General features: G+C 40.4%; 1 protein-coding gene across 1 annotated transcript; it reads left to right on the top strand.

Moving 5' to 3' along the window:
• Positions 1-4223: 4223 nt before the first annotated feature.
• Positions 4224-15052, top strand: znf532 (zinc finger protein 532). Its single transcript, XM_070850403.1, has 9 exons — positions 4224-4275; positions 7314-9666; positions 10042-10223; positions 10841-11017; positions 11749-11911; positions 12162-12449; positions 12993-13105; positions 13398-13536; positions 13664-15052. The coding sequence occupies exons 2-9, from the start codon at positions 7345-7347 to the stop codon at positions 14165-14167; spliced, it is 3888 nt and encodes a 1295-aa protein (XP_070706504.1). The 5' UTR covers positions 4224-4275; positions 7314-7344; the 3' UTR covers positions 14168-15052.
• The last annotated feature ends 813 nt before the right edge of the window (positions 15053-15865 follow it).

The following is a 15865-nucleotide window of genomic DNA, read 5'->3' as shown; positions in this document are numbered from 1 at the left end:
AAGGCTTTCGCCTAAAATCATTTTGAAAAACCATTCTCCTTACGTTGGTATCTCCTTCTATGTATAACTTCGATGACTTCAAATAAAATTCCTCTAAAAGCATTATTAAAAGTATAAAAGGGTGATTTTATAGTAAAAATGCCTCAAAAGGTACGTAAAGTCCTGCTTCACTCTTGACTTCATTTATCAGTAGAAACAGCAGATGGCACTGTGGGGTGAATTTAGAGAGCGCTCAGTAATGTTATTATGTTAATGATGAGTCTTGGTGTGATAAAAGCTGTATCAATAACTTGTGATACACACATGCGCACACACACATACATACACACGTATAGTTACACGTTGTTAAATGTCCCAAAGTACCTGACAGAATGAAATACTGATTTTACTGACATTTACAATTGATTGTTACAATTTAGTTGTGCTGTATTATCATATTTATCAAACAATAGCAATACATAATGCAATTATCATAATGTTAGATCCTCAGGATATATTCAATGTACAAAAAATTTGAACAATAAGAGATCTCATTCTGAAAATCTCTCTATTTTGAGCGTGAAAATAATGCCCTGTCTATGTTCTATTCATACCATTTATTTCTTTTCAAATGTTAATGTCAGTGTTCAAATATGATACATTAAATGTTCTGATGGTGGTGTCATGACTGTGAAAATTAGCTTTATGGAATCTAAAAGCCATTTAAGGAGGGGCCTTTCAGTGGGAATGTGTCAGTTAAGAAAAGACAGTTTGCCATTATGAGATCTTTGCCATTTGTCAGTTTTTAATAAATCCTTATATTTCTGCCTTAAGGCTGGAAAACACTATCACGTATATTCTGTGGTAGCTTGTTGCAATTCCTAACCATAGCCATATGAATTAAACATTCAAATCCAAGACTAATAATATTATAGATGCAAATATACAAGGTGTTTTGTGGATCATACACATTTCCCAAAAATCAAAATCTCCACTAGAATGACTTTTCTCTGATGTTTCTGTGTTTCCATGTAAAATGTTTAACTATTACCAATAAAATCCCTCAAATGACACAATCTAAGAAGATAACATCACTACTTGGTTGACTTGGATGTCCTCACGAGTGGTTGCATTGTTTCATTGTAAGATCACAAGTCAAAAAGTTTGGGAACTGCTGTTTAAACAGAGCCTAAAGGCTTCTGGCGAAAACACCTATCAAAACTACACTGTGTCATTGTGTTGTAACCTTTTATTAAATGGGATATAGTCCAGATAATGCATTAAGTGCATTTTTTACAGAGCAACCATTTTAGATCAGGACCAAATAATACCACTGGTACTACACCATGATATTCTATAACCATAAGATTATCTGGAATTGTCTAGGGGAAAAACAATATATGACAAAACATGACTATCCAAATGACATTTTTCTGTCTCCTTTAAAACTGTTGAAGTTAAGCTTGCAAGTGATATGATCAAACTTGCTTATTTCATTCTGGAAAGTGAGGAAAATGAAATGGTACGCTTACAGCAGCTCCTCTTGGCTGCCTTTAGCCGACACGAATGGAGACAGCGTGACGTCACGTGACTGTGTCTCTCTGTTCGGGGTGGGGAGCTCAGCAACCTCAGCCTCCTCTCCTGCACTGAATCTGTCACACTGTAGAGAGGCAGGAGGCACCATGAAGGCCTTTTATGATATATATGCACAAATCCAACTGCTTCGCAGTGTATAACATGCATTTGTGTTGTCTAATGAATAAATCTGGCATGGCCCATCACAATGAAGGCTAATTTACGCTGCAGCATTCATGGCTGCCTTTGATAGGTCTGCCAGATGTATCAAGGACTGGCAGCAGGCCAAAGAGAGACAGCCTTATTCAGCTGAAAGCCTCTCTCTGCAGTCTCCCAGGTAGGTTATGACATACTTGATTTGATTGTGTTTTGTTTACCAATTTGTCACACATACTATATTGTGATGTGATCTTTTTACTTTTTGATTGCCTTGTTATTAATGTGTTTTGTCTGTGTATGTAAATGAACAATCGAATCAGGCTAGTCATGCTCATGTTTGCATTTGTGGAATAGCATGTGAAGGAGACAATGTTGTCTATGTGTGTTGTGTTTGACTGAGAAGGAGCCATCTTGTCTTGCATGAATGTGTGCTTGATATGTATGCATGTGAGCATTGTCCTGTGCACTTTAAAAACAGGCAGGCATCAAAGTTGGGGGCACTTCCACTTAAAGAAAAGCAGAAAAGCAGACACAAGGCTCGTTGACCTTGACATGCACAGCATGCAGAGGGGCAGGTGGGCCTAAACAGAGGCCTCAGATATTTAGACCTTATTTAGACCTAGTTATTAAAATATATTATTACATCCATGAAGAAATACGTGCACGATACAGATTAGTTTAGCACAATTCCATGCCAACATTTTCTACTCCATCATATAGCTGAGGCCTAAAATATGAACATATTGTACATATTCACACGCTTATTATACTCCTCTCCTGCTCATTTCCTTTTCTTTCCTGCTTTCCATCTCCCCCACCTCCCTTTGTCTCCATCTCTCTCTCTTCTTTCTCTGCACCAGCTGCCGCTGCTGCTCCAGAGCCAGAGAGAAGAGTCCCCTCACCCCCCTGCACAGACAGAGACAAAAGGCCTGATTCGCCTGCTGAACACTGCCCCCTTTCTCCATCTGTCCCTTCGTGCACGGCTGTAGTGGTGGTGGCGGGGGCATCAGAAAACAAGGCCTGGACAGGGACTAAAATCTAGTACTAACAGAGTGAAGGAGAGTGGGAAGGGAGGAGGAGGAGGATGGGGGCGGAATGGTTGGGGCTGAGTAAAGGCAGGTGCTGAGGCCTCTACAGGAAGACAGTTTTTTCCTGAAAATCTCTCTGAGTGGAAAAACAATCTGACAAGGGTATGCCATGTTTACCTCTATATATGCATGGACGTGCATGTTTACGTTTCAGTGTGTGTCTTTGGTGGCATATGTGGGCAGGGGTGGCATGTGTTTAAAATCTGGGGAGGGAGGTGCGTGAATGGTATGTGTTTGCCCATGTCAGATTATCTGTGTCTTGTCTGTACATCACAGTGCTGGGTATGATGGGTATGATGCTGCTGGGTGCTACATGAAACTTTTTAGTTTTCAGAGAGACTAGCAGTGCGTCTGGGGGAGAAAACACTGGGGGACCTGGTTGAGAAGCAGGCCAAGGTACTGGATTGAACTTGTACTACCATCATGATTACCTTCAGCTTGCTTCTTATTTTTTGGGTTAAGATAAATATCAGTTGCTGTTATCAGTCCACATTGCACATCATTTTACCTTAAATGATTTAAATCTTACTGCCTATTTTTGTTTACATTGTATGGCACATTACATTTTTTTTTTAGGTTTTTTTTTTGTGCTCACCTAGAAATCACCTTTTTGTTCATTGTTGTTTGTATTTTCTTGTGGCCTAATTTTATGGCAGTGCAAGAGACCAGAGTTGCCTACCTATGTTGCCTCCTGTCTACAAAGCACTGTGTCACTAAATCTATACATACATATATATGCACATGTAGTTTGGTGAAAAATGTTGCAGTGTTTCCTGGGAGGTGGGCACACTGCTTCTGCCTGTGTGTTTCTGAGGCTGTATTGCAGCAGAGAGCTTTATGTTGGGTGACCGGAACCAGCTGAAACCGGTTTGAGGCAGACCGAGGGCTGACAGGAACAATACCGTCTCTGTGCTCCACTGAGGGATAGAGATAGCCCAGGCTACTCCATGGCAGCCCTTCGCAGATCAGCACAGGCTACCATGGCACGGGCACAGACCCTGCTGCTGCTGCTGCTGCTCGCTGGACGTCGGTGTGCTTCGCAGCACGCCTCATGCCGTGGGGGGGCAGGGAGATTTGGGAAGAGACGAGGGCAGGGGGACGTGGCTGGATGGGAGTCTGTGAATCTGCAGCCTAGAGCCTGGCTCACACACACACACACACACATACACACACACACACAGGAGCATTATCTATCTGTCTGTTTGTATGTCTGTGTGCTGCTAGTGGTGCAGAGAATGACTAAGGAGGATCCTTACCAGGACCACCACCACTCACCAGATCCCTGGATGTAACCTGACCCTGTATTCTGGGCCTTTGCCTGGTTGGGGAAGAAACAGGACTGTTTTTTTCCCAGGCAGGGTGGGGTGGATGGCTTTTTGTGGGTTAGTAGTGTTGTGACTGTGTTTGTTGCAGGATGGAAGGAAGGAAGGAAAGAAGGTTTGGCTAGTGGCTGGAGAGGGACGGAGGCAAGAGGGTGAGGAGTGGCTGATTCAATTGCATGTTTCCACCATTGTTATTTTACATTCACTTAGATATTCAAAGAGATAGTCTTTTACAGTGTGTGGATTTCAGGTGGTAATGATGCATGTACATTAAACTGTTGTTGTTGAGAGGAGTTCTGTGTTGTGTATTTTTCATTTTTGTCTGTATTTAACCTTCGTTTACTTCCTACGTCAGGCTGCTCTGGCTGTCATGGCTGTGACTAGCTGTTCTTTCCACCAGGCCTCTCTCTCTCTGCTGCAGCTTCACACAGCTCAGCAGCCATTTTTCCCCCCTCACTGCATTTCTCGCCTGCCCTGTCCCTCCATAACATTTCTCCCACTCTCTGTCATTTTGTTTATGTTTTTCTCATTTTTACCAGTATCCCATCACCTGGATTAAAACTGAGAATTGTTGCTTTTTGAAGTCAAAGACAAGGCTACAAGCAGTGGGTCTGTCTATGTGCAGATGTGTTTGCCATGCATTTGGATCAGAGAGCAGTACTGGTTTAACTGCACGTACTGCACAAGCAGAGCAGCTCCATGGCTGTGCCTTTTGTCTCCATGATACATACAGACTCATACATACAGATTTTATTTGCGGTGCTCACTATTTAAAGAAAATAAAGTCTGGTTTGTTTCTGAAGAGTCAGAACCCATCGCAGGGAAAGTTTATCTGATACTGCACAAGACATTTTGCTTGTAGAATTCACAAACAAAAACATATTTTATGAACATTTATTTTTGCAAAACATGTTGTATTTGCTTGTCGGTCTTGTTTCTTTTTAACATCTCCTTGTCAAAACTATGTCTTGTCATCATATTTACATCCATCATATTTACAACCTCAAAACCAGCGGACAAGTGCCAGTCCACTGATTGGAACTAAAATTACAACTACATTCATCTTCTTTATTATATTAATTACTTGGGCCAGATCCATCTGTCTGCTGACATTTTATCAGAAAATATATATTCAAAAAAGAGGAACTCTCTGACATAGTCAGGACATGATGCAGTTCCTTGTCTTGTTTCACCAGCAGCTTTTCAGGAAAAGTGAAAAAGGTTCAATTAGCACACAGGCATACTATCGTTTTTCCTCCCCATTTAATTTATCTAATTATAGTAATCCAGAGCCTGCAGTGATTGAAGAGGGAAATGTTTTTCCACTTGAAAATACCCACATTTAATGTCATCAAAATGTCACATCTACCCTCCTGTGTGGAACAGCATGTGGTGTTTCTCTCTGAGTCAGTTCAATGAAGTTACTGCATGCAATGACAAATGAGGACTAACTGTACAAATGTGTGTGTACCTACTGGCAGAGATGTAACAGGAGAGAGCACAAAGCTCAGTCTACTCAAGAATAATCTAATATCAAGCTCACGAAAGCAGTGACTAAGTCATGGTTAACATGGTATTTTTAGGTTGTACTGTATTTGGACACTGGCACACCATGTGGTGACAAATGAAACTGCAAAACAATCCAAAAAAAAAAAAAAGCTGGTATTTCATTGTCCTACGTCTTAAAAAAAAAAGAGGTTTTCCAGTATTGTTGAAAGGGACATAACACAGAAACAGAGCTGAAACCACCTCATCTTAGTTAAAAATATGATGAACATCTACTACAATATTAATGAATATGAATTTGTGATATACTAAGTAACATACTAGTGTGTAGATCTGACCCTTCTAACCAACAGCAAACAAGACACTACTTTCATGAATTCAATGCTATTGTCTATAATATAACATATGGAGGCTCTTAAGCTGAACAGAAAGATACTTTCCTTTATCATTTGTTAAAACTATTACTACCCTCTCCCTTTTCCCAGTCATGGCTTGTAGAACTATAAATTAGGGTAAAATCGTCAGTAGGGGTGTGTCGAAATCATTTATTGGCTATTCCTAGCAGGAGGAAAATGTTTAATATAAATCAGAAAGCAGCAGGATATTGGAATAATTTACATCTATCCTGACCATAATCTGGTAAATCTTGTGTGTAATTCATTATAAATTGTACATTTCTATTGCTGTGTCCAAGCTTAGCAATAGTGACAACAATATATGAGTAATAGGAACTTATTGTATTACATTCTGCTTAAGATTTATTTCTTCAGAATCCAACAGTGCCGTCCTGAGCCCTGTGATTATTCTTTTATGAATAGCCTCAGCATGATTTTCTCAACTTTAAGAAATGTGTCCAACAGCCAATTCAAGAAATGTCGAGCAGCTCATAAAGTCAACAGTCTAATAAACGTGACAAGCACTATTAATATACTTTTATTCTATTGACTGGAATATGTGCCCCCTCTCCATCATATCATCCGTTTTTTTTTACCTATGTAGAACTATTATGTTTTATTTCCTTTACTGGCTAAGACAGAATAATTTATTTCATGTCTGAATGTCACACTCCAGCTTGATCAAAACTCAAAAGCCAAAATATGAACGCAATCACATTCAGTGGCCACAGTGTGATAAATTCAGTATGAAAAAAGTATTTTTACAAATTTTGAGAGAAGTACATGAAATTGCACCAATTTATTATGTTTGAACCCGCGCAAAAATTTCTCTCAATGGGAGTTGCCTTGCCATTTCCCATCAACAAGACAAACAGCCTCATTTGGGACTAATGATGACTTTAGGGTGATGTTAGTATACCGTCAATTGCACCTTACTTTTAGAATTTGACAGAAAGATGAAAATTTTCACTTGTACAACAAATATGACGGTCTGCAGGGAATGAGAATGACATTTATTGAGAAAATTCATGCTTATAAGAATATGAACTAATCTATTACGGAGACTATGATCTATGGATATACACACACAACATCTCATAATCAAATGACAAAATTATGTATCAGATCCGATAGAAACTCTACAACTGAAACTATGAGGAGTTGCACTGAAAAGTGTAAAATCTTATAGCATTTTGAAGAAGTCCTCATATCATTAGTTATAGTTTTTAAAAACTGTAGTAAACATGGCTTACGTGACTCATACTCTAGACTTAATCTGTGTTTCGTAGGTGACCTCCTCATTAGAACAGGAGAAGGACCATGGGAGATATGAAGACGCCAGACTTTGATGACCTGCTGGCGGCCTTTGACATCCCTGACATGGTGGATCCTAAAGCCGCTATTGAATCTGGCCACCATGATGACCATGACGGACAGCTCAAGCAACCCAGTGGTGCGGTGACTACCAATGAAGATGAGGCCCACAACCCCCCAGTGGGACCTGACGTTGGTGTTAGTGTCATTGTCAAGAACATCCGAAACACAGAAACTAGTGAACATGGTGGAGCCATATCAGAGAAGGATGGACATTTCCACTGTAATTCCCATCCCCATTCTGTTGGCATTGGCAATGGACTCCATAATGGCCTCTTGCCCACAATACCACCAGGTAGTCATTACACAAAGAATGGATCGAAAGCTTCCAGGGAAGAACGACAGCCAGTTAACAACCAATCATCTACCTTCAATCAGTTCAGCCCCATTTCCAGTGCCGAAGAGTTCGATGATGATGATAAAATTGAGGTAGATGATCCCATGGACAAGCAGGGAATTCAGTCGTTCCGTAGGTCCACTACTAAGAGTGGTGACCAGACTCCCAAATCTCCTGTATCAATGGACAATGTTTCAAAGCGGAGAGCAAATGGAGACCCAAAACCTGATCAAAGCAAGAACAACAATGGCACTCTGGGAGGTTGCAAGTCTAATGACCACTTTCAATCAAAATTACCTGAGAAGTCTCAAGATCAGGAGTGTACGGAGGCTGGAGAGGCATCAGGGCTTGTTAATGAATCTAGTATGTCAAAGGTCAAAGCCAAATCCTCTCCAAAACTTTCATCCTGTATTGCAGCCATTGCAGCCCTCAGTGCCAAAAAGGCTACTGCTACAGACTTGGGTGTTTTGGATTCTCCCACAACACAGAAAGAATCCATCCAAACCAATGAAAACCCCAGAGCTCCTGCAAAGCCACACGAGCAGGAGTCAGCTTTAGAGTTTGCAAAGAGGCTGCTAACAAGACAACCTGACAGCCCTTCTAGTGTCACCAGTGAAGGTAGCAGCAAAGGTTCCCCTGCCTCAAACACAGACACTGCCCCGGTCATCCCAAGAGTCAGGATCAAAACAATCAAGACCTCATCTGGCCAGATCAAGCGGACTGTCACCCGATTTCTGCCAGAGCATGATTCTGAGGGTCTGAGAAAAGGAGAGAACAGTTCATCTGTTATGACAACAACCAGCGCAATTTTCTCATCTCCCACAAGGCCCTCTCTGCCTACAACAGTAGTAGCCACCAGTGGAGGCCCTTCAATTGAAATAACCAAACAAATGACTATTAAACCTGTGGCGACAGCTTTTCTGCCCGTCTCAGCAGTAAAGACAGCTGGTTCCCAAGTTATCAACCTGAAGCTAGCTAACAACACTACAGTCAAAGCAACAGTCATCCCCGCTGCATCAGTGCAAAGTGCCAGCAGTGCCATTTTGAAAGCTGCTAATGCCATCCAACAACAGACTGTCATGGTACCAGCCTCCAGTCTGACTAATGCAAAACTAGTGCCAAAGACAGTCCATCTTAGTAAGCTCAATCTTCTGCCTCAGACTGTATCTTCTACTGTCTGTGAACTCCAACAGGCCCTGACCACTTCCAAGAAGCATCAACAATCACAACTGAAACAGCAGACGATTCTTGCCGGCCGCCCCTCAAAGAAAGTCTCTAAGGTTCAAGTGTTCACCAGCTCTCAAAGCTCTGTTGTGGATGCCTTCAATAAAGTCCTGAGTAGCATAAATCCTGTCCCTGTGTATGTCCCAAACCTCTCTCCACCAACCTCAGCATGTATATCTCTTCCCTCACGTGGCTACACGTGCCTGGAGTGTGGAGATTCATTTGCTCTTGAGAAGAGCCTAACACAGCACTATGATCGTCGAAGTGTGCGGATCGAGGTCACCTGCAACCACTGTGCCAAAAGCCTAGTGTTCTACAACAAATGCAGCCTCTTGTCTCATGCTCGGGGCCACAAGGACAAAGGGGTTGTCATGCAGTGCTCACATCTAATCCTAAAACCCATCCCTGCAGATCAGATGATAACCACATCACCCTCATCAGACCTACCCAATATCACTGGTAGCAGTTCCACCTCCCAAGCACAATCACCCACAGGTCAAATCCCAGGGAGAGCTGCTGGTAGTGGGTCCCAAACTGCAGTCATTTCAGCTCCATGCAGTGCCCCTCTCGTGGCAGCCATGCCCTTGGATGATGATGCATCAAAGCTCTCCAGACACAGCCTCAAGTGTATGGAGTGTAACGAAATGTTCCAGGACGACAGCTCGCTAGCTATGCACTATCAACAGGCACTGGAGTCCAGTGGGCAGGTGTGTGTAAATAATGTGGTTACATTATTTTTTCTCAGTGTGAAAGAATTCTGACTTCTGCCAAGTTTATCGATAAAGTATCGTGGATTATAGACTCCCAAAGTGGGAGTTCTGGTTCCAGAAAAAAAAGTCCCATTGATTTTTCCCATTGACAAAGTTCCTTGTACTTCTACAGCTTAGACTGGCATGACGCTCACTCAGCTGAATCCTCACTGCTAAAGATTAACAACTGCTGTAGAAAATAGCTCTTTTTTGATGAAGAGTTGAAGGTACAAGCTTGTGTACATAAAAAACTGGTTGCAATCATTCCAGTGTCATGAAAAAACTGCAACTGCAACTAATGATTCCTTTATCTCCTCTTTTCTGCACCTGTAGAAAACATGCACCATCTGTCAGATGCTTCTCCCAAATCAGTGCAGCTTTCTGTCACACCAGCGAATCCACCAGCACAAGTCTCCTTACATCTGCCCTGAGTGCGGTGCAAGTTGCCGTTCTGTCCATTTCCAGTCACATGTCACCAAGAACTGCCTGCATTACACCCGTAGAGTTGGCTACCGGTTAGTCTACCTTAACTAAAACCATAGCATAATCAGTTTGCATTTTAGTGTTCTCATGTGCTGATATGTAGTTCCTAAAGTTTGAGACCAAGTTAATTCAACTTAACTTTCCATACCATTTCTTATGCTAAGACAAGTTTTTTTTGGATAGTTAAATGGTAGAAATCAAATTCACTGGTTTTTATTATTGCAGTGTTCTTCCTTTGTAAGTGGCTATACTTAAATGTCTCTTGTTTTTGCTTTTCTTTCATTCTTTTCTTTTCTATCACTTCTTCTAATGTCATTTCTAATTACAGTTATTATTTCATTATGTTTGCCTCAGCCTGACAGTCCCATATCACTGAAAGGGGTATTATTCACAATTTAAAATACTGGAAAATCACAATTCTCATGCGTCGTCACCCGAGTCAAAAGCCATTAAAAGTGAAAAACTCAGCATCTGACCAATTATGGCTCAATTATGACTGCGTCTATCAATATGTTATGAAATGAACACCTTGTCTCAAAGTTACATTGTGCAGTGTTATGATAATATAATATAATATATTTGCATTCCTGTCTGGGAATAATTCTTTTCACTGCATATCAATAACAAGTCATTATTGTTCTCCCTTCAGCTGTGTCCACTGTAGTGTGATCTTCGCTGATGTTGCAACAGTAAAATCCCACATCCAGAGTACTCACTGTGAGGTCTTCTACAAATGCCCTCTCTGCCCGATGGCCTTCAAGTCTGCGTCTGGAACACACTCGCATGTGCACACACAGCATCCAGGGATGAAGGCTGGGGAGCCCAAGTAGGTTTTCACATGCACTGTGGACCAAATACATTTTAGTTTTACAATCCATTTACAACAGAATATAGCGAAATGTATTGCAGTTGATGTAAGTATACATGTTGAAGTACACAAAATTTAATTGAGGGCAAAATTAAATCTAATATATAAATGTTTAAATATAAAAAGTATACAACACAAACGCTTTTTCTCAAAGAATTTACACATCATCACACATGTACACACTCTACCTTTCACAGAAGCACAGGCCAGTATAGCCTAATACCTATGTCCAATTCATTTTCTAAGCAAAATTATCCAAGCTACTTCATTACTAGCAGGATTTGTGGGTTTTAGATATGGTGGCTTAACATGGGTCTGTTTTTTTCCACATGGCAACCTTTCACTGTCTTATGGACTGTCCATTATCAGCACCACTGATGATGCAGGTGTTCAGGAGCAGGTGTGCCCCAAGCTTAAAGCTAAATAAACATCAGATGTGAAACAATAATCAGTGGTCTGAACCATCTATTTCAGTATGTTTAATTACCTGTTCGTATGACAATGTAAAACTAAACGTTTGTTTAGAAATACATTAGGTGAGATAATACAACTGCCACTGAACTTCATGTGAAACGTATGGTAGCATTTAAAATAAGGGAACATTTAAGATTACAAATTTCTTTGTATATAAATTGGATGTCTTACATTTCACAGTGCTTATTTTAAGGAGTTTTTTTTCTGTCTTTCAGGGTGATCTATAAGTGTTCCATGTGTGATACCGTGTTCACTTTACAGTCTCTGCTCTACACGCACTTCGACCAGCACGTCAGCAATCATAAAGTTTCAGTATTCAAATGCCCTGACTGCTCCATGCACTACGCACAGAAACAGCTCATGTTGGACCATATCAAGGTGGGCACAAAAAATTATATTTTACCAATAATTAGATAATTAGTTAGTCTTATGAGTCTGTTTTTAACCTCAAATTACTGGTAACTAATCAAACCTCATATTTCATGACTTGTTTGTGTGACACAGTATTCAGTCAATCAATTTTCAAGGCCAATCATACAAGTAATACTAAAATGTTTTTTTTTGTCATGTGCTAGTGCTTTATACATAATAAATAATAATTAAATTTGTATGTGTGGCTCCTTTCAAGGCTATCCACGGGACACTGAAGACCATTGAGGGTCCACCAAATTTGGGCATCAACCTCCCTCTCAGCACCAAGCCCACTAATTCTAACAGTACCAACAGCAACAGCCCCACTAATACTAACAACAAGAAAGATGGAGGAAATGTCAACAGTCAAGACAAGCGAGAAAAGAAGCCCTCATCGTCAACACTAAAGAGCCCTCCTGGCTCAGGTTACACATGTGGGGAGTGCAATACCCTCTTCAGCTCCAGGGAGGCATTTGTGGCCCACATGAGGAGAGAACATGGCAAGGTGAGTGTCTGAAACCACTCTCATAAGGACATCTGTGATTGGTCACATGGTCTTTTATTAAGATTCTGCCTATGATTAGAGTTGCTTAGACAAATGCTAAGTAAAAGTATGTATCATAATCAGGAAAATGTACTTGGTGTATCAAAAGTAAAAGTACTCAATAGAGAAAAATGGCTCCTGTGACCATTAGATTATTATAACCTGTACATTAAGGTGTACGTACCACTTTACTGTTGTAGTTGTTTAAACTGGAGTTTAATCTAAGCATCTTATTTTATAAACTCATAAATTTTGGATGTAAAATCTTAACTTGTAGAGTAACTAGTAACTATAGTAGTCAAATAATTGTAGCGGAGTAAAAAGTATGATACTTTCCTCTGGAATGTAGTAAAGTAGAAGTATAAAGTGGCATGACAAGATAATGTACTAAAGTACCTCAAATACATACTTAAGTATTGTACTTCAGTAAACGATGATCCATAACCACCTATGAAATGCATTGTGCTTAGTTGATGCATAATACTAATTCTCCTCATATTGCAGATACTGAAGAAACACCCATGTCGACAGTGTGACAAGTCCTTCAGCTCCTCCCACAGTCTTTGCCGACACAACCGTCTCAAACACAAGGGTCTACGAAAGGTCTACACCTGCCCGTGAGTACAGAAACACTGTGTTCGACAACAAGTCCTTCAAATTGAACAAAAAGATACAATTCTGCATCATGCCCATCTGGACGACACATGTAGGCGCTTTCTGATCCAACACAACTACGGTTAAGGATTGGTTAGGTTTAGGCACAAAATGACTTGGTTGTAAGAAAAGATCATGGTTTGGGTTAGAATAACTACTTGGTTAATGTTACAAGACCTTCGTCATAGAATACTTAATAATAAAAATTGAATTGTTATAATGTTATTGTTTTGTTATTTTATTGTACTTTGACAGGCACTGTCCAGCTCTCAGTCAGCCGTTCACTAAAAGAGTGCTGCTGGATCAGCACATTCAGCTGATGCATGGAGTCAAAGACCCAGAGGGGGAGACGGTCAGCTCTGATAATATGGAAGCTTTGTCAGACAAGGAAACGGTACAGTGGCTGACATTAGTGGGCATACATTTATTAGAAGAGGTTCTCTGTGTGAATCTATTTACCTTACAGGTGAATTTCATGGTTCTCCTGTCATTCCTAACCATCGTTTTAATCTCCTCTCCAGACCTTCTGCCCCAAAAGGAAACCAGAAGAGGGTGAGGGGCCTCCAGGCTTGAACTCAAGGAGCTCTGGCTCACAGCCGTTGAAGAGGCTCAAGGTGAACATCCTTAAAGTTCACAAGTGTGCCGTCTGCGGCTTCACCACTGAGGACATTGCGGCATTCCATGAGCACATTCCCCAGCACAAGTCTGATGGCTCGTCCCACCAGTGTCAGGAGTGCGGCTTGTGCTACACCTCCCACCGCTCGCTGGCCCGACACCTCTTCATCGTCCATCGGCTGAAGGAGCCGCAGGGTCTCGCCCGATACAACGGACGGGGCAAGGATGATGATGAGAGTCAGAGAGAGAACCAGCTGGGTGTCACAGACGAGAACAATGACGGGACACCGAACACCAAATGCAAAGTGTGCGGGAAGATGTTTGAAACGGAGGGAAACCTGAATACTCACATGAGGACACATGGGATGGCATTCATAAAGTCAAAGAGACTGAGCGCAGCGGAGAAGTGAGAGGATCACACTTTTAGAACCATTCCATCTAAAGCAAACACAATTGTTTTAAACTTATATAGTTTGTTAAATTGTTGGAACAACCTACAGTATCTCAGTTGACTGTGGTTATGGTGCATATACATAATGTACATGTAAGATACTGCAATATGTATACAGTATAGTACACAGAAAAATATGTAATATATGTCAAAATCACTTTATGTGTCGAAGAGAGTTTTTTGTACACACATAGATGTTTCTATAGGCCTTGAATAGATCTTTTTTATAGAAGAGCGATTTTTATTTTAAACCATTGTTGTCTTCTCACTAGTACTAGATAATGTATGAATATATTATTGTAATGGGATTAATCCTCATACAGTGAGCAGTATTCTGAATTTTCAGCACTGCGAATGTCCAATGAATGTCTCAGAGAACAACAAACACTTTTGGGGGCTACCGGTTTCCCCACTACAGTACATGTTAACCTTTAGCTGAGGTCTTCAATGTTAACGTAAAAGTTGAGATGAAGAAACATTCTTTACATTTTAGTTTTGATAACTAATATTTCTCCCTAAGCTCTGCCTGACTTCTACAATAAACCTGGCTCTGGTCACCTTCTAGTACATCATGAAAATGCTGATCCTAAAACAAAGCCTCTATATTCATTTTGAGCTGAAATTACATGAAATATCATACGATTTCAGACAATCAGACAAAGATAGAACCTATGTTCAGCTGCATCTCCATAGCACCTTGTCAAGTTCTTTAAATTTTTGCCTATCAAATACATACACTACAAAGATTTTGAAAACTGATGAATTTAAAATAAATGTAAAGCCCCAAGCTTTGTGGATGATTATGTCAAACATTTAACATCAGAAACAGTCTTTTAAAGACAAATATATGGGCCAAATTTGAATTTGCTTATCAAAATGTTTTTTTATAAGATTGTGAAACTTTTTTATGTTTCATTCCTGTCTTAAAACATATAATGGCAGCTCTTTGTGATTACACACTTTTAAAAAAGTCTATTTAGCTGAATATTATAAAAACACAAAGCACTTGCCTTTTATTTAACAGCAGCCTTCTTTACAGTGTAGTTGTTACAGCACAATAAAACATAAAGTTGCAATGACCCTGTATGTCATAAGTGGCATCAACATTATCAGTTTCTGTCTTGTTTCTTTCAGTTTGTGGTTCTTAGGTTTAATGTGAAATCATAATGAATGTTCGTTGACAGAGATTACACTGGGAAAAACATCTACGAATGTAAACGTGGCTGTGTGACTGCATTAGAAAACTAGACAACCAGTTAAGTTAACTGTACAATGCCTGAAGCTTGTGAGAATCGCAAGATTGTTTCCCATTGCTTTCTTTGTCCCAAGCATTTCCAAAAAAGATCGTTTAGTTTAGAACCATAGTTTTTCTATTCCGACAATAAGACGTAAAGTGTCTCGCGCTGTAAAACTGCATGTGAGAAGCAGTCTGTGAATGTGTTTGTTGGTTAGAATGTGTCTTGCTACTGCTGCTGTTTTTAGACATTTCTGATGCTTGTGTACAAAGCTGTTCTTTATGTCAATAAATGATGAAAAAGATCTGATGACAACATGAGACATCAGCTCTTCTCCATGGAAATATATCGGAAATCATGGTCATTCAAACCCATGCCTGTTTAACGCAATAAGCATATGCTTTTAATGAATGTGTCTGCAA

Source organism: Pempheris klunzingeri, chromosome 19 (assembly GCF_042242105.1).
Source record: "Pempheris klunzingeri isolate RE-2024b chromosome 19, fPemKlu1.hap1, whole genome shotgun sequence".
Classification (NCBI taxonomy): Eukaryota; Metazoa; Chordata; class Actinopteri; order Acropomatiformes; family Pempheridae; genus Pempheris; species Pempheris klunzingeri.
Note: the sequence above shows the minus strand (reverse complement) of the source record. Positions and strands in the feature narration are given on the sequence as shown.

Excerpts from the sequence above, each read along its gene's own strand:
- znf532 (XM_070850403.1), top strand. The coding sequence starts at position 7,345 with ATGGGAGATATGAAGACGCCAGACTTTGATGACCTGCTGGCGGCCTTT. Across the intron at positions 10,224-10,840 it reads ACCCGTAGAGTTGGCTACCG|CTGTGTCCACTGTAGTGTGA; the intron begins GTTAGTCTACCT and ends TTCTCCCTTCAG. Across the intron at positions 13,537-13,663 it reads CTTTGTCAGACAAGGAAACG|ACCTTCTGCCCCAAAAGGAA; the intron begins GTACAGTGGCTG and ends TCTCCTCTCCAG.